At 33.4% G+C, this 19,403-nt stretch overlaps 2 protein-coding genes across 6 annotated transcripts in view; both read right to left on the bottom strand.

The window, feature by feature from the left end:
- The window catches only part of LOC108359191 (putative fatty acyl-CoA reductase CG8306), a 21,267-nt gene extending 5,974 nt beyond the window's left edge, over positions 1 to 15,293 (bottom strand). The window contains exons 1-2 of one of the 2 annotated variants that reach the window (XM_017610930.1): positions 15,144 to 15,293; positions 14,559 to 14,675 (exon numbers count right to left, since the gene is read on the bottom strand). In XM_017610930.1, coding sequence (XP_017466419.1) covers positions 14,559 to 14,566 — 8 coding nt within the window. In that variant the 5' untranslated portion in view covers positions 14,567 to 14,675; positions 15,144 to 15,293. Of the gene's footprint in view, positions 1 to 14,558; positions 14,676 to 14,737; positions 14,762 to 15,143 lie in introns of those variants that run through there. The other variant, XM_017610938.1, reaches the window with a different exon arrangement.
- A 3,201-nt stretch (positions 15,294 to 18,494) lies between these two features.
- LOC108359221 (putative fatty acyl-CoA reductase CG8303) overlaps positions 18,495 to 19,403 on the bottom strand; it is a 48,131-nt gene continuing 47,222 nt past the window's right edge. For all 4 annotated transcript variants that reach the window (XM_017610976.1, XM_017610969.1, XM_017610984.1 and 1 more), the window contains one exon: positions 18,495 to 19,395. In XM_017610976.1, the coding sequence (XP_017466465.1) occupies positions 19,263 to 19,395 (133 nt within the window). In that variant the 3' untranslated portion in view covers positions 18,495 to 19,262. The remainder of the gene's footprint in view (positions 19,396 to 19,403) is intronic.

A 19,403-nucleotide genomic window follows, 5' to 3' on the forward strand; every position in this document is an offset into this window, starting at 1 on the left:
GTATTTCTCGAAATTACCGTTATATGGGATGTGGGCGTGGTTATTGTCCGAATTTTAAAATTTTCGGCCATTTAGTATGCTGTATCAGGGCCAACAACAGTGCCAAGTTTGGAAGAAATTTGTGCAGTGGTTACCAAGATATACACATGTAACCATAAGTGGGCGTGGCTACGCCCATTTTCCAAAAATTTATAATATTCTTATTTTTCGTCTGAAAATTATTGCAAATATCAATTTTGAGTTAATTATCTTCAGTAGTTACTAAAATATCGCATTTTTTTTTTTTTAGTATTTCTGGAAATTACCGTTATATGGGAAGTGGGCGTGGTTACTGTCCGATTTCGCCCATTTTCAATACCAACCTACCTTGGATTAACAGAAACCTACATACCAAATTTCGTTGAGATATCTCAATTTTTGCTCGAGTTATCGTGTACACGCACGGACGGACGGACGGCCAGACAGACAGACAGACAGACATGGCTTAATCGATTTCTTTTTTCATCCTGATCATTTATGTATACATTTGTCTATATCTATCTCGATTCGTTTTGGCTGTTACAAACAACCGTTATGTGAACAAAATTAATATACCCTTGTGCACAAGTGCGCTCGGGTATAAAAATTCCCAAAAATCAGCGCGATTTTTAGAAACTTCAAACTTGCATTTTTTTTTTACTAAAAATGTTGAAAATTTGCATGGAAATTTAATAAATTTTCCCGAGTTTTGCACAAAGTGCAGAAATCGTATTTTTGTGTTTTTTGTTGTAGTATTAAAAACTTTTATAAAAAACTAGCGCAAAAAGAAAGTATAATTTGAAAATTCCTGCATATGTTGTAAAAAAACTCTGTGGGAAAATACCTTTGGCCGTGAGTGTACATACATTTGGGGCATTCCATGTAAAAACGAAAAATTACATAAATTTTAAATTCCCTAACTCAAGTATTTCAGTATTAGATAAGCTATAGCTAAATGTTTGTTGAAAAATATTAAAAAATAAAACAATGCTCATATAATCGAATGGTCGCAACTAAACCAAATTAGTATGGGACCACCTTACCGATAAAAAAAAATATTTATCGAAAACTATTCACGTGGTCCAAAGTTATCCGGTAGCATACATAAGAAAAAATAATATTCCGATGAATTGGTAACTTTCGTCCTTTTTTGAAGTCAGTTAAAAAGCCAACCAAATAATAGCTCCAAAAACTTAAGAAATTGTTTGGTATTTTTTTTAATGAATTTTATACATTAGTTATTTATCTATGAATGTACATTATGGTGCAACACTCTCCACACATAATCAAAAAAAGTTGGTACTGTTTTTTCCATTGGAAATATGAAATCTGTTATATTTAAAGGCGAGCCAAATATTTCCGAGAAAAATTTGGAATAAAGTGAGCTCTACCTATCTGAAAATACCTGAAAAATCGAAGTTTTTATAAATAAAATAAGTTTTTTAGACAATTTTTCCAAAAAAAGATGATAAAAGAGTTTAAGCTTGAAAGATCTGCATAAAAATACTCAAACATTTTATCAACGGAATCAAAGTAATGAGATTTTGGGAGGTATTTTCAGATCGACCTAGCTCGCGTAAATCTTAATTTTTTACCGAAATATTTTAGCCGAAGTCATAAAATATAGTAAATGTTATAAACTTCGTTTTGTGATGCACCCTAATGTACATATGTTACAAAATGTATTTCACTACTACTGTATAAGTTCCAACGAAATAAATAATTATTATTCACAGTTAGTCGAATTCGTGGCGCCAAATATCCGTAACAAAAACATGAGTAGAGATGTACGAGTATTAATGATTATATGGCCAGGTGGTTACTCTCACTAAAAAAAAAAAAATAAATGTTTACAAATATCGACACAAAAACTTTATTTACACAACATCTTAGTGGAAAATTTTCGTAGGTCGTTTATTAAGTTTTGATTTCTAACTGCGTTTTGCAATGGTGTTAGTAATTGTTAAAATAGCTTATAATTTTTACGTTTTCAATGCATTTGGTTTGCTTTTCTGGTAAATTACGAAAACAAAATAATTGAGTAGCGGTCCATTGCATAGAAAATTGAGTGTTTAATAGCCACTTGTATGAGGACGCTTCATCAGCAAACTACTAGTTATTAATTTTGTATTATTAAAATTATTGCGTCGATTAAAAAATGTTTGTACGAGTATTACATCTTTAGTTGGGCTTCAGCTGATGCTTGCTAGCAGGTGGTGCTAAAGTATATAGTTACTAGAGTACTCTTCGATGAAAGATAACTAGATTTGCAACGCAAGAGGTTATAAATATTCAATGCTACGTTCATCCGATCAATCAATTATGACTCAAAGTTCAAGTAAAATATTTTATTATTAAAAAATGCATTTTATAGTAAACATTTTATGGTAAAGTTATACGCAATTTAGTTTTTATTTTATAATCCTACTAATATTATAAATCTGAAAGTTTGTGAGTGTGTGAGTTTGTTTGTTGCTCTTTCACGCTAAAACTGCTACACGTATTTCAATAAGTTTGGTACGTAGATATGCAGGTTACAACCCAGTTGCCTAACGTAAGGCGTTCAAAAACAATTTATTTCAAAACTATCATTTAAAGGTGTTGCCACCTATTCAGATTCAAGTTTAATTGATAAGTTAAACGAAATATTTTTATATTGCTATCAAACGAGAGAGGTTTAAGGAAGCTTTATTTCAAAAATATTTTTAAAGAGAGCTGCCACCTGTTTAAAAATTCCTTATCAATTAATTAACAGTTGGATACGGTTATCATACGAGAGAGCTTTAAGAAAGCTGTATCTACGTACATATGTATTTCGAAAATATTTTGGACGAGTGTTGCCATCAGCTTGAGAATTTATTTATTTATATATGGAAATTGCACAATTTTTAATTATTTTAAAGTTATTTGTTTTTGTTATTTATGGCCTTATAACGATTATATTCAATAAATTTTATTGAGCTTGAGGCCGTTTTTAATTAAAAAACTTTTGAAATAAATACTTAAAAAATATTTAGATTTTGTTAGAAAATATATTTTTTAGGATAAATATATATTTTTAACAAAAGCAGAGTTAAAATACATATTAAACAAAAGCAAAAAAGTTTTAAGGAATAAACATTTTATAGGAAATTTTTAGGAAACCTAATTAAAAAAAGTAATTATTTCTTCATAATTTATTAGGAATACTCACATGCTTTTTAACTGCTTCAAAAAAAAAAGATTATGCTCTCAATTCGTCGTGTACATTTATTTATTATTATAGGCTTACAGTCCAGAAGGGGTTAAAACCAATTTAAATAAGTTAAATTCAATTGCATTAATATTTCTTTGAAGAAAAAGTTAGTTAACGGCCTGGATTAGCACATGACATATTTTTTTAAAATTATACGTATTCAGCGAACTTTTACAACATGGATGCCAAACGAACGAATTTAAAAAAAAGCCCTATTACGAAAACCTTTTTGCCACATATTTAAAAGTAAAATCTATTTTTTATAACTTAAATAAAATGTTGCAATACGGAAGTTAAATCGAAAGAGGGAGCTTTGGTTCGATACACATTTTACAGGCGGTTGCCACCTGTTTAAAAGTCAAGTTAAATTTAATCAATGAGTGAAATGAAAAATGTTATAAAATAATGTCAAGTCAAACAAAAAAATTTTAAAAGCGGTTGCCACCTGTTAAGTCAAATTAAATTTAATCAGCTACTTTAATAAAATCGAATGCTATAGATGTCAAACGAAACTCGTTAGAAAAAGCTTTATTTCGAAAATGTTTTGAAGAGGGTTGCCACCTGTTTAATCGCTATATTTAATTTAATGAAATATTACAATATGGATGTAAAAGGAAAAGTGCTTATTCAGGCACTTTTTTAATTTGCATCTATAAATATAAAAAATATAAAATAAATAAATGCGACATATTTTATTATACTGAAATTACCATGTTCTGGACCGCGAGGCTATAAGCAACTTTTTAACCGACTTCTAAAAAAGGAGGAGGTTATCAGTTCGTCGGAATATTTTTATACCCGAGCGCACTTGTGCACAAGGGTATTATAACTTTGTTCACATAACGGTTGTTTGTAACAGGCAAAACGAATCGAGATAGATATAGACAAATGTATACATAAATGATCAGGATGAAAAAAGAGAAATCGATTAAGCGGTGACTGTCTGTCCGTCCGTCCGTCCGTCCGTCCGTCTGTCCGTCCGTCTGTGCACACGATAACTCGAGTAAAAATTAAGATATCTTAACGAAACTTGGTACGTGTACTTCTTTCGGGCGTAGGACGGATGGTATTGAAAATGGGCAAAATCGGACAATAACCACGCCTACCTCCCATATAACGGTAATTTTCAGAAATACAAAAACTGCGATATTTTAGTAACTACTGAAGATAATTCACTCAAAATTGATATTTATAATAAATTTTAGACGAAAAATAAGAATATTAACATTTTTTTGAAAATGGGCGTAGCCACGCCCACTTATGGTTACATGTGTATATCTTGGTAACCGCTGCACCAATTTATTCCAAACTTGGCACAGTTGTTGGCCCTGGTACAGCATACCAAATGGCCGAAAATTTTTAAAATCGGACAATAACCACGCCCACATCCCATATAACGGTAATTTCGAGATATACGAGATCCTCGATAAATCAGTAAATATTAAAGCGAATTTATTCAAAATGATGGTTGCAACAATTCTTTGCCAGGAAATACGTTTATGATAAAATTTTGGAAAATGGGCGTGGCACCGCCCACTTATGATCACGTATATGTATCTCGCTAACCGTTCTAGCAATTTGTACCAAACTCGGTATGGTTATTGTGCTTGCCACATAAAAGTAAACCATTGAAAATTGTTGAAATCGGACTAAAATTACGGCCGCTTTTCATATAACGGTAAATTTCAGAAATGCTTGAAATTTCAATATTTTGAAATTTAAGGACGCTAGTTTACATAAAATTTATACACGTCGGCTTATCATGTAGCGGTAGCTTTCGGAAAGGTGGAAAACACATATTTAATACTTGCGCCGGGTATTTAATGCTCGGCTCCGCCCGAACTTAGACTTTCTTACTTGTTTTTTTTATTTTTATTTTTTTTTATGTGTGTTACCGCTTAACTTTGGCCCACGTCAATCCATTTCGATACTCCTTTTTTTGCATCGGAAAGGTAGTGTCTCAGAGGTGGTCCCGTACTAATCTGGTTTAGATCCGATCATTGGATCATGAAATATATATATATATGTATATATACATATTTAAATTTTTATAAGAAAATTGAAGTTGGTTTTGTTTTTTGCTTAAAAATTACTTGTTTAAAATAATATTTATTATTTTCGGCGACATATCTTATTTTTTCTTTGTCCCATTTAAAACCATAACGTTAAACCGAACTTCAGCCGGGCCAGTTCTCTATACGTAAAAATTTAATCATTCATAATTTTATATGTGTATGTTATGCCATTGATGTAAAGGTCAGACATTATCTACATAAAAATGCAAAAAAAACTGAGCACAGTTGTTAAAATATTAAATTTGCATACACACTTGTGTCTGTAGAGTAATAAAAAAGTGCATTTACATACGAGTACTTAAATATATATATGTATATCCAATACACATACATTAAGGGTGGCTTTTATTTCTGAAATTCGGTGTTTTTCTGAGCTACCGATCAGTTTCTTCTTCTTATTTTTCTTGTTTGGCGCTGTGACCACCTAAGCGATTTTGGCCGAGTTCAAAAAAGCACCGAGGAGGCCTTCCTGTTATTCTGCTACCACCAGCTGGTTCCGAGTTGAATACTTTCAGAGTTGCAGCGTCAGTGGCCATTCGAGCGGCATGGCCATATCGTTGTAAAGCTCATACAGCTCATCGTTCCATCATCTGCTGTATTCGCCATCGCCAACGAGCAAATGCCCGTAAATCTTTCGCAGGCCCTACCGCCTATCTTATGCTAAGGCGTCACATATTGGTGAACATCACTGGATAAGTCGCTCATAAATTCTAAACTCACAAAGGTTCAAAGGGCGGCAGGCATGCTAATCTCCCACCGCGCCTACTATCGTCCTTTACTTAGGAAAGTGAACGGAATTATAATTGGCTACTGCTGAATGGAAGGGACATGCTGGTAAAATGTGCCTGCCGACATCCGCCGCAGCTACCGTGATGACGAAGATATTAAAGCATAGTCCCTATCTCTGTCAGGCGAAGCCCTAGTAGGGACTAGAAGAGGCTAATTTTAGCATTACTTCTGTGATTGTCTGGCGGACCTAAGTGCAAAAGGCACTCATGAATTGCCGCAGTTAAACTAATTAGTTATATCTATATGGGCAGACGGGAATGTAAGGTGCTCTCAAGCGGTGTCACAACGAGCCCACTGAGCCTAAGTGTGTCTCTGTTTTGCAACTGAATGCACGCAGCCAATCCAAGCTAACCTTACGTTCGCACGACAGCCGGGCCTACGTAACCGGAAAGGCTTAGGTCTATAACTAGCCAAGGGAAATGCTGTAACAACCACAACGACATAACCTAAACTACTCCTCAGTTAAGTTCTGTCACACGCCTTTTTTGGTATTTTTTACTGTTGTTAGAGTATGGACATAATCGGTTCCCTTAGCTTAATTGAAAAGCCTCATACTCTTTATTATTCTTTGCAAGAATGCTTTGGCATGAGGCAGGAAAGGAAATCAAATAGGGAGAAAAGTTCAACAAATATAGTTCTTCTTGTACGGCAATATCAGCTCTAGCTGCGGAAGTCCTTTGATGTACGGCCTCATATTTCAGTAATTCTTTAACGTATTATTGTACTAGTTCTCCGTAAATAAGCTTTTAGGGCAGCAGAATGTCTTAATGCTAGGTATCTTTAAGTAAACTCGAAGAGTTCAGCCGCTTATCACTAACACTTTTTAAGAAGCATACAAATAAGATCCATACATCTACCACGCTGCAAGAAGCTCAGCAAATTAAATTTTCAATGGTTGGTTATTTTCGTAGTGGATTATGCAATAAAGTTTTACATTTCGTAACGATATGCAATCTTTGAAGTATAAAAAATTGGTTTATTGATTTATAGCGTAAAAACAACTCTTTGATTAAACTTTGGTTACGTCTATTAAGCAACTTATCAAAAGTAAAAAACAAAACGAAAAAATAAAATCCACAATTTCAGATACATACGCTTGTGGTCAGCTGCTTAAGTCAAGTGACATTTCGACTAGTTTTGGCTATTTTTCTTTTGTTTATTTAATGATTATATTGTTTTTTTTTTTTTGCAAAAGTTTAGCACTTTACCTAACCAGCGCCAAATATGTAAATCCGTATTTCAAACTTCGTACAAAAATTATGAAGCTTAATACAAAAATTTTAATCTTTTTATTTCGAATTTTAGAAACATTTTGGGTATGCAGTTTTGTAGTTAATTAAATTATAGTAGGTTAAAGTGCAAATTTCGAAACGCTAGAAAATCGCCTTGATTTTTAATATATTTTTTTTTGCTGCTGTTGCTGGGCATTTTCTCCCATGCAAACGAAATTGTCGAGCATACTTTATATGGAACAACACCGTCAGCCAAAAAAATTATTATTTAACCTACTAAAATTTAACTAGCTACAAAATTTTTCTAAAAATTCTGAAAAAAAAGTTTAAAATTTTTGGGTGCAATTGTTAGTTTGTTAAATTTTCATAATTTTTGTACGAAGTTTGTAATGCGGATTTATGTGGCGCTGGTTAGCTAATTTTCTAGACTTTTATAAAAAAATATGAACATTAAATAAACAAGAAAAAACTACTAAAAATGTCACTAGACTTAATCTGCTGAATACAAGGGTATGTATATAACTGTAACAACCACTTCCTTATTCATATATTGCGTGCTCGCAACTAAACTCTTCAATGCGCACCAGCAGCTTTACAGTCAAGCCAAGCTAGTCGTAGAGCAGATTTGGTCGTGCTGGCACCGGTGAAAGCCGAAAGTCTCCAACCAACAAATGCCGCTAGCGAAAGATTAGCAAACTGCCAGCAACTAATGGCAAACACAAAGTTTCAAAACAAACATAAACATGGAAATCGCTTCAATAGTTTCAAGTATACACATAACACCGAAGACCAAAGAGGAAACCGATACTCATGTGGAAGTGGTTGGAGCCACTTGTCTTTCGGGCATACAAACTCCGTTGATAAACCGCAGCTAAGTTTGAGCTAAAGCACGTAACGGTTTTTTTTTTGGTCTGAGTTGCATTCGGCTCTTTCAAAATAACAACAATTGCATGCTGTTGCGCATGCGCATCTAACGGTACATATTGCATAAATTAATGGCCTTCATGCAGTGTGGTCTCATAATTTGTTGAAATGGTATTGTTTTTATAACGAAGCTTTGGTGTTTTTTTGAGGAAGATGTAATTCATTGAAATGTCATGTGTGAGAATCTGCGTCAATAATGAAACCATGCACGGCATGTGTATTCAGATCTTGTTAGGCTCTAGTTAATTTTATTTTGAAGTTATAGACAAAGCATGAAAAGAAGTGGTGGGTAGAGCATCCAAAAGGCATGCAAAAAATTAAAGTAACTTTTAAAATCTTATCAGACTCACTGTGCCAGCTGGATCGGAGTTGTGCTGGGCTAGAGTTTGACTCAATTAGGGTTTGGCGATTGGCTATGTTTCCGCGCTGTAAGGTGACTGCGAATTGATTCGCTAATGAATCTTGTGCAGGGTTGCAGTTGTAATCGACGATAATGCTTCAAGAATTGATGTGAGATGTTCTACGTGGCATAAGAGTATTGGTTTTCTTGCCAATCTTGGCATTGCTTGTTCTACTAATAGAACTGCCATTTCTAAAACAACGCAAGTAATTTAAATGAAGAAATCGCAGTGGACACCTTGTGCAAAATGAAACTGTGCCACTATTTCATTCAAGTTCTCCCCCAACAAAAGAGGGAGCATCGAAACTGGCCGTTCCACGCAAAATAAAAACGAGTTTAGAATCGAGGACGGCACACCTACTGATTTTAAAGATAAGAAATAAGGACTTTAAACGGCCCTCTCTTTTCTCTAATTTTTTTCGACTGGATTTGTGCGTCGGTTCAAACTACAGCGGTTAAAGAAAATATGGACACGACATTTTAACACATTTTTCTTATTTTTCTTTGGCTTATTTAATATTTATTTTATTTTTTATAAGAGTATAGCTTCTTTTCTAACAAAAACCATATAAATTCATATTTAAAACTGTGTGCAAAAATTATAAAAATTCTGTAAATTGCATCACAATTTTCAACTTTTTGATCAGAGTATGCAGTTTTATAGCCCATTAAATTAAACTGCAAGTTCGAAGTTTCTAAAAAATCGCGTTGATTTTTGTTAATGTGTTTTCTGTATGTATTACGCACTTTTTTCAAAAAAAAAAAATTGTCTAACATACTTTGTATGAATAAAATGCGCGGAAACATGCCAAAAATCAACGCGATTTTCTAGAAACTTTAAACTTACACTTTATTCTACTAAAATTTAAAACTGCATACTCGAAAAGATTCTAAAAAAAAGTCTGATTAAAAAGTAGAAAATTTAGATGCAATTTGGCAGAATTTTTGTAATTTTTGCACACCGTTTGAAATATGAATTTATATGGTTTTATTAAATAATGAGCAAAGGAAAAATAGGCAAAATTTGTTAATGTCTTGTACCTTTTATTTTTCCACCACTGTATTATGGCAGATGTCATTACTTATAGTGATTGTGCCAAAATATAGCTGCAGCGTATTTTATCGAGTTCGGATGCAATTTATCTCTACGCGGAGGCGAAGAAATGTTCCTAATTGTTATTCCACTTCTGAAAATTGCAAAAACGCTTCAAATATAGCCATGAGTCATTTAATAATTTCTTTTTTGTCTAATTTGGCCACCCTTAAAAAAAATTAATTAAACACAAAGTGCTTATCTGTTGAGCTGTCCCGTTTATATCTTGTTATGCGAACTTGTTATGTTAGTCAACAAATCCAAATTAATTTAAAAATATGTTATTTTGGTATGCTTTTAGACAAGATAAATTTGAACGTTGAAAGACTTATTTTAACGACTTGGTGGACTCACTTCTTATAAACAAAAATAAAAAAAGTAGAGACAGTCAATCCAAATTTTTAAACACAGTTTGAGCATTACAAAAAGCACTGCACTAACTGATTATTTTAAATAAATTTTCTAAAGCATTGCGGACCCGTAAATAAATGTAGCTTCGAGTGAATTTTTGTCGCAAAACGACGCGTGCAACACGAAATAGGAACTAAGTAACTAATGAGTCTAATAGACTATACCCGCATATGCGCGCTTTTATACATATGTATGTATATATGTCGCTTTAGTGTCACCTTTTCGAAGTTATTTATAGTTAACAGGTTAAGTACTTTGTTGCTTAGAAAATGAAAAGTTCATTCAGTGACATTGCATTTTGGGGGAAAAAATTATATTGGAACATGATTGAAAGAGGATAGAAATACTAATTTGCGATAATTGAGGGGGCCACCTTTCCGAGCAGAGCTTTTATTCAAACTAATTTGTAATAGGAATTGATTCAACAGCCACAAAATTGAAGGGATATCTATTCGAAGTAACACGATATTTTAGAGCTTTGTTGGGTTTTAATAATTTGTATTAACTTTCCTCAGGGCACCTAATTAAATCGCTTTTTTAATTAATCTTTCTTTTTAACACCTTTCTGAAGTTACTTTCCCAAAGACAAATTTACTTGTGCTTGCTATGACGGCTACTAAGCCTTGCTCTTGTAGATCAGCTAATCTATAAATCATTGTCGTGAAACACAACTAAGGTAGATACTTTAAGCGTATTTCGAGGTGCCGACCTCAAGGAAGAAGGGTCTAAGCCGAACGGGTTTTAGCTGTAAAGAGTTGGCTGGTGGCATACGGTGTGATATACTTTAGGTACGTCAGAGTCGAGTTTTGTCAAGTAGGAGTTAATTTTCCTATTGTGCTAGGGTAACGCTGGTCTCTCGAGGCTGTTGAAGCTCTTCCTTTGCAGTGGATGGTAGTTGAGCTCAGTAACGGTTAGAATTTCGTTGATTGCCTGTCGATACAGCGTTGGGTCTATCGGTTGTTGTTCGTAGTTTGATATCTCGTCCTTCAGCTCACAGATATGCCTACCTTCTGAAGTGCCTAGGATGAGGTACTGCCCCCAATAAGATCATGTTCCGGTTATTGCATTCGCAACGGCCGACTATGAACTGTTTACTAAGAATTAAGGTATGTTCCCTTACTGGGAGCATATGCGCTTAGCTCTGCATCCCCTAACTGTCCGGGATTGCCGAGTTGTGGTATGTTTGTAGCTTCGTCCACTGCGTGCTGCTGACCAAACTGGCGTTGCCTAGTTTGGAAACGCCCGCTAATAATAGGCTTGCATGTTACAAAAGTTTTTTGCCTTTGTCCCAAATGCTATCGGCGAGCGATTTGAGAACTTTTTTGCAGTGGTGTACTTTATTGACGATTGTGGTTATGCCAGTAGGCTGTCAAAAGTAACCTCTAGAAATTTACAGTTTTTCACAGTCGATATGAATGCCCAACTACTACAGCTTGTCCTTGTTGAGCCAAGTGGTAAAGCGGGTTGCCAGGGATGTCGTGAGCAAGACGATTAGGCTCCTTGCTGTGATAAAGCAACATTGACTTAAATTGTTGTTGACATGCAATCAATCCCGAAATGTAGAACATTTTTTTTTCTCATTACGTCACGCCTTTGATCACAGCAGCTTGCTAAATCACCTGATCATACATCCGCTCTAAATTAACCACATGTATTTGCATTCCGCAGATCTTTGGTCGCATATTTTAAACTCACTTTCCCTCGATCTTCGCGCCTTTAGTTAGCTCACAATCAATTATCACCCGATTCAAACATGTGCAGTATGTTCACATACATACATACATACAGTGACGAGCAAAACTGTAACATANTGTCTCCAGGTTTTTTTATTGTTGTTGGATTGACCTCAAATCGTTATGAGAGCGGGAGTAGGGGTGTACCAATAAGAATATACAACAAAAGTATGAAAGTCGTTAGAACTTTGAAAGATAGCGGTGGCTGAAATAAAAAGTGTTACATCATGTTACAATTTTGCTCGTCACTGTACATACATACATACATATAAAAATAACAGCGCCAATTAGCGGCCATAACTGAGTTCAAGGAATGAAAAAACTGGATACATTGCAATTACTTATTTACATAAAAATCTACATTTGTACGTACGCAACAAAAATTCGATTGATTTTTATTTCAGCACGAATGGTTGTTTTTCATGACTTTTTTTTTGTTAAATTACGGCATTCTCTTTAGCTCAACCCTATCCGTGTGATCTTCTCGTCAGCCAGTTTTGACCGACCTTGACGCATTGCAGTGCAACAAAAGATCGTCGCAGTGGCCTAGAAGGCTATGCAGTCGAGAATCGGTTGCTAGCAGACATGGAAATGTACTGAAAACAACTGTTTACCGAAAATAGCCACTTAACAGCAAGCATTGTAATTAATTAAAAAAAAAAACAGAACAAAACTTGCCAGAGTTGTAATTACCAAATATGACATACGACTAGCTCATTAACCGCCCACAAGCGCACTGGTCAACGAAAACAAACGCTGAAATAAACAAAAAGGAAGGAAGCAGAGAAAAAATTAAGACATGTGCCGTGCCCATCAGTGTTGCCATTATGGTAGAATTCTACCAAATTTAGTATAATTATTAAATTTTTATTTTAGCAGATTCGTTTGCCATTTGGTAGATTTCGCTAGAAGATTTTTCGGACTTCATTAATTTCAAGTCTAAGTAGAATAAGGCTAACACATTTTATATGAATACCTATGCGAAAAGGTTTAACTGTCAAACAAATTATTTATATTACGAGTTTATTTAAACTATTGGATTAAGATAAAGAGAGCGTTAAACAATTTTTTATTGAGAAAAAGCTCTGGCGTTTTAAAATCAAAATCACAAAGCCTCCCTCTGTAGACCTCTGGGATGAAAACTTTTTCAAACGATTTAAATTGGCTTTTTGTACAGTCAATTCAGCTCCTTTAATGGAGTTCTATAGAGACCGGAAAATATATGAAACAAATGGAACAAGGTCTGAGTTATATTATAAAGGGTGTTTTTTTAGACATGTGGTTTTCAAGAAGAAATAAAACGCATTTATTTTAATGTTATGGCCAAGTATTTAGCTTTATTATAAAGATAAGGGTTTGCCATTATGTTTTAAAAATGAATTCGGGCAAGACACCGCAGCGGCTGGCTCTAATAAATTCCAGTCGAGAGGCTCAATTTTTGACCACTTTTTGCAGCAATTGGGACCGTATGTCAGAAATAACGCGCCGAATACTCTCTTCCAAGGCGTCAATCGCCTCGGGCTTATCTGCGTAGACAAGCGACTTCCCATAACCCCACAAAATATAGTCCAGCGGTGTTAAATCGCACGATCTTGGAGGCCACGCCACAGGCCCACGATGCGAGATAATACGCTCACCAAAAGATTCCTTCAATAAATTGATTGTTTCGTGGGTTGTATGGCATGTAGCGCCGTCTTGTTGGAACAAAAGGTCGTCCACACCAACATCCTCCAATTCAAGTACGAAAAAGTTATTAATCATGGTTCTACAGTGTTCCGGAGTAAGTCTGTTCATTATGAAATGGCAAACCAAACTGAGTGTAAATTAAGTAACAGCAAGATCAACTCCGAAAAAAGTATTGCCCCATTGAAACCACATGTCTAAAAAAACACCCTTTAGATGTAACAAAACTTCCAAACCAAGCGTTCTTAGTTTTTGCCTGTGGTTAGGCGTTGCCAGAATGGAGTACAACACTTTTTCTGGTCATCAATTCCGGTCAGATTTTTAATTGATCTAAAGAACTTTTCACACTAGAAGGTGGAATAAACCTTGACAAGGGTGTAGCGCTCAATTAAAAAAGAGTTTCCTGCTAGTCGCACCGGGCACATTAAAGCTATGTCAGAAAAAGCTTTTTTAAAGTTCAAAATGTCATTTCTTATAATTTCAGGCAGAAATCTTTTCCCGAAGTGTTTATATTTTAAGGATTTACTCTGGTTTCGTGGATGATTTAGAATCGCACGATAGCACGGTTCAACAAAATCTGGTCGTATTTTATCTCAAAAAACGGCGCCGATCTCATCTTATAGATTTGAAGTGCATTTACAAAATTTTTCTAACTCGTCCAGTTTTTGGGGGAAACAATCTTTCTGACACATAAAAATTAAAGTTTGTTTTTAAACCGTGCCTTTCTTGTAGTAGAATTTCAAATTGTGGTGTTTTTTCTTTGAAAATCGGTTTAATTCATAACAGTTGGAGTGGTCTTCAATGTTCGGTAGATTTTGTGTTGGCATTTTGGTAAAAAAAAAATAATTTTGATGCGGCAACACTGGTGCCCATCCCCAAATAATGAAAACGAGAACAACAGAAAATACTTAAGATAACTAATACAAAGAAACAGAGAAATTCAAAAATTAATATTTAATACTTACTCGGCCATTTTTGCGCTGTTGCCTCTACTGATCCGCTTTTACTTAGCAAATATCGTCTTTTTTGTATGTACTTAGTATGCAATCCAAATCGTAAATTTGCACGTCTCCGAAATGAACCTAAAAACGAAATCAAGTATTTTCTAAGCACGCCGAAAGAGGATTCTTCTATGTGCGCGCACTTTTATTTTTTGGATCACCATTCCATAAAAACTTCATAGTTCGCCGCTTTTTTGTTTATTCACTTTTGTTCTTGTTGTTGCGCTGCCGCTGCGACGCGGCTATATCAGCGGTGTGAATCAAATGGGCAAATACGCGCTGCGCTGCGATGCGACGCCCCACACTAATACAAACCGGCGCACAGCAGACAACAACAAAAATTATAGTAACTCAACAAATACAAGGGGCAAAAAAAAACAACACAACGAACTGTATAGCAAAATTAAGCACAAAAAGCAGACAAATTTAAGGTATTTGCGACCTTTACGTCAAGCGATTTCAACTGCACTTCTTTTTTATTTCTTATACGCCGAGTCTGAATTACTTTATGTTTTTGTGCAATGTATTTATGTGTATCTTATTTTTTACCTCTTTTCTGTAATTTTATCTACACTGCGGCAATGCAAATAAGCCACAATAATATTTTCACTGTGCGTCAAGCTACAAATATTTGCTCAGCGTCCGATAAGAAAGAGCAAACCAACGCGTCTCGCGGCCAAAGTTGAACTGAATCGGCGCAAATGGCTGTGGCGAAGTTTTAGTAGCAGACAATTTTTGGCCGGTTTGGTGGTGAAAAGTTTTTTTAGCTACGAAGTTTTAGTAGTAGAAAAAAGTAGAGACAATTTTTTTCTGGACAAAATTAAATATTTATTCTATTTTTCTTTCGTTTTTTTAGTTGAAGTTGTAACATTTTTTAATTGGCAATATGCAAGCCCAAATAAATTTTACTAAATATATAAAAATTGTTAGCAAATTATCTTAAACTTAGAAAACTTTAAACCTAAAATTCGAAATTTTGACAATTTATTCAGAGTTAAAATTTTTGTTATATTTTTTTTTATATAATACAGCAATTTAACAAAACTTATATTACCATTAATATTTTTAATTGTCAATATTTCGATTCCAGATTGAGTTTTATTAAATTACTGGACTTCGAGCTTGTCAAAAATTTTTCATAACTTAAAAATCAAAGGCCAATAACTATAAGCAAAATATACATAAATGTATATACATGTATATGAATCCAGTAACTTCAAAATGTTGAAAATGTTCTTCATAGACATTTGACAGCTCAGCAAAAGTTTCGCACTTTTAAAGGTTTGCGAGGCTTTTTCAAGTTTACTGAACTATTAAATATTTTACTTAATTTAAAATCCATTATTATTAGTTTTATTTAAATTTACTTTTCATATTCGTATAGAATTTTTACGAATCTTTTATGCTTAAAACTACTAAAAAAAATAGAATTTTGGACTTCGTTAATTTTAAATTAGACTTTTTTATAATATATATTTGCCCTTCAAAAATTTGTGTTTAAAGGGCAGATAAGTTCAAAACCTACTTGAGAAAACGGCCCTATGGGGTTTTACCGAGATACATATTTTTGGTTGGCTTTGTTATTTTGCTTGGAAATTTTTGCAAATTTAAAAGAAAATTTATTTATGTTAATAAAGCATTGTCGCGAAAGAGTTTAAGTGAAAAATGATTATTTTTGTCAGTTTCCATATGAAATTTAAATAAAAAAATAGTTTTTACTTAAAGTTGTTTTGTTAGGCATTTGTAATAAACATTTATTTGACTTTTTTACCTAGTTTTTTGAATCTTCTTCTGATTTTGATTTTTAGTTATTCAATCCTAATTAGTTTTCAAGTTTTAAATACAATCAACCCCTGAATGTAAAATATTAAATGTTAATTTAATTATATTTTTAGATTCCATAAAAAATTTAGCTTATCTTTTACTCCATTTTCGCATTTGAAGTTTTACCTACATAAATCTAGCTAATTTGTATTGCATAAGTTCATACAGCAGGAAATTCCAAATACATTTTGTTTTGTTACATATGTACATATTTTTCCATTATTTTATATCTCTTCTGTACGTTGTAAGAATTTTATCTGCACCAACTACTAAAAGCTGCAACACTGCTCTTTCATATGTGGATATAAGAATATTGCATACGTTTAGGCGTCTGTTAAAACCATCTGTTAATTCTGGCAGTTGTCGTATAGCCGTTAAATTCAAACAAGCTTAATTATTTGCCAAAAGCATAAGCTATGTTGTTTTATTTTCCCAGAAGAACCTACCAATAGAATAATTTAATATTGCACTCGGAAAGAGATAAATAAAGAATAATCGGGAGAGAATAAAAATACTCTTAGCCATTTTTTTCAAATATTTTCCTAAAATTTAAATACAAAATTTTGCGTGTTTAAAGCAAATCAAAACTCCATATGAATCAGTAAGATTCGATGTAAATTAAAGGAATTCGTATTATTTCGGACTTAAAGAATTTTCGGCGCCTCTTTTGCACTTACCAAATTTGCCTTACATTGAATATAAACGGGAAGAAATAAATCTAGATATGTATGTATGTAGTACCTTTGTATCCTTTTGAAAACGATGCATTTTTAATTTTTCTTGATTTCTAAATCGATACATGAGTTTTCACAAAAAGTAGACTTACCAACTTTTCACTCTTAGCTAGCGATATGCATAAACATAAGCTAAAGCCGTAACGTACTCTTTGCATTATTTTATTATGCTGGAGGTGATACTTGCAGAGCCTTAATCGCCGCCTGGCTATCTGGGAAGATAGCAATGCTGGTTCCTGCTTTGACGGCAAAAACTTCTGCCTAAAAACCACTTGCCGAATTCGGTAGTCGTGTAGACTTTTCAATTTGGAGGTCGGCTAAAAAAATAATCGCCTCTACGCCACAAAAAATATATGCTTCGAAGCCGTCAGTCAAAACAGAATATTTTCATTCCTTCCCTGATGAAAATATTATGTCGAAGTTTTTCTTGAAGAGAAGCGAAGGACAGATGTTGTCAGATTTCTGACGAACGTTCTTGTATAAAGAGATTATTAGGTGGCATACGACGGATGACTCTCAGAGCTTCCGTTGCCATAATTAGGCGGATCACCGCCTTGTACATCCCAGCACTTTATTGCAAGAATACAGTGCACCATATATATTTTTAAATTGTTTATTTTCCACTTCAAGTTCGGTGTAAGAATGACTCCCAAATACTTATATAGCAAAAGAGGAAATATAATGAGTATGTCTGTTGAAGGAAGGTAGGTTTAAGTTAGAAATCTTTCGTTTTGTAGTGAATAATAGTATTCCTACCATTTAAGCTAAAAAAAAAAAATTATACCTCCAAAAAACAGAAAAATTTACAGTAAACTGGTTTTCTATACAAAATTAAGTAAGTTTACGAGGTTACCAGTTACGGTTTACGGATTCAAAAAATTTGTCAATAGAAGAAAATTTCTGGGTGTTTTTATATAAATTTTTTGTTTTTCTTGAGAAAAATAATTTTAATGGTTACAGTAGAAAATGGTTTATTCTGTTTCACATAAATTTTATCTAGCCATTTCGGTGGTTATATAGAATTTTAATATACTTTTGCTTGAACCTTAAAAATAAATATAATGTTTTACGTGCAAAATAAAAAAAGTTTGAAAAATTCAACTTATTTTAAATCGCAAAAATTTTACAAAATTGTTTATTTCTACCAACTATAACTCAGCGAGTTTTGGAATTTATATGAATAAGTTTAATTTTTTTAATTTATTTAAATTTATTCAAAACCTGGAAATGACCTTTAAAAATCGTCTTTATTTTGTTTATAAAATGAGATAAAGGGGGGATACTAAATTTAGACGGTGATATTTTAATTACCACCCTACTGTTTAAGCAAAAACGCAACCTCTTTGGTCTGTCCATAATAAGATATTTATTACTCAATAAATTGCACAATATACATTTTTTTGTGTACTTAAACTAAATATTCAAATAATTACGTACACATATACACATATACATACATATTGCATTTTTTTTAATTATTGGGAACTTAAAAATTATATTGTATTTACATATGCACACTAAAAGTGACTAAAATGCTTGGAGCTAACGCTAGAAACAGAAGTCAAGTGTACAAGCATATGCATTTTTCAAAATATTCGTAAACTTTTTATCTTAAAAGTTTTCTCAAATATATTGGTTTGCTTTTCATGACGTACTATATATTAAGATTTTTTTTTTAAAATAATATTTCCTGAAAAACATCGCTTACCCGGTCTACGTGCAACACAAAAATCTTATAATAAAATGTGTGTTTTTTCACAAAATTCTGTACTTACTTAACTAAAGTAGAATATTTGTATAATTTTTTTTTTATATTCTTTCTTAAAAATATACATAGATATACGCACATATATTTTTATTTTGTGTATAGGCTTGCAAGTATCTTATTTCCCTTTCTCGTCTAACAATGACTTGTACTAGTTGTTGTTTTTAATAATTATTTATACAGAAAATGACGCAGACAGCGTCGCGTTTGATCGAAAAAAATTGATTAAAAAATAAAATTTTAAACTAAAATGCTAATTTGTTTTGCTGTGGTGAGGTGAATTTGCGGCTAAAGCGAGTGTTGTTGGAACAATACGTTCGCCCTAAATCATCGCACTGCCTACGCTTATAGCCACACCAGAAAGCCCCAAATGGCTAGCGCCAGCGCAAGTCCGATGGTCAGGCCGAAAAGCAAACCGCAAATGACAAAGATAAAGAGAAAGAGTACCGCGAAGCCAGCATAGTGTATGATATTGAAACTGCGAGG

Source organism: Rhagoletis zephyria, unplaced genomic scaffold (assembly GCF_001687245.7).
Source record: "Rhagoletis zephyria isolate East Lansing unplaced genomic scaffold, Rhagoletis_zephyria_1.1 Rzeph_scaffold_00012, whole genome shotgun sequence".
In the NCBI taxonomy this organism is placed as follows: Eukaryota; Metazoa; Arthropoda; class Insecta; order Diptera; family Tephritidae; genus Rhagoletis; species Rhagoletis zephyria.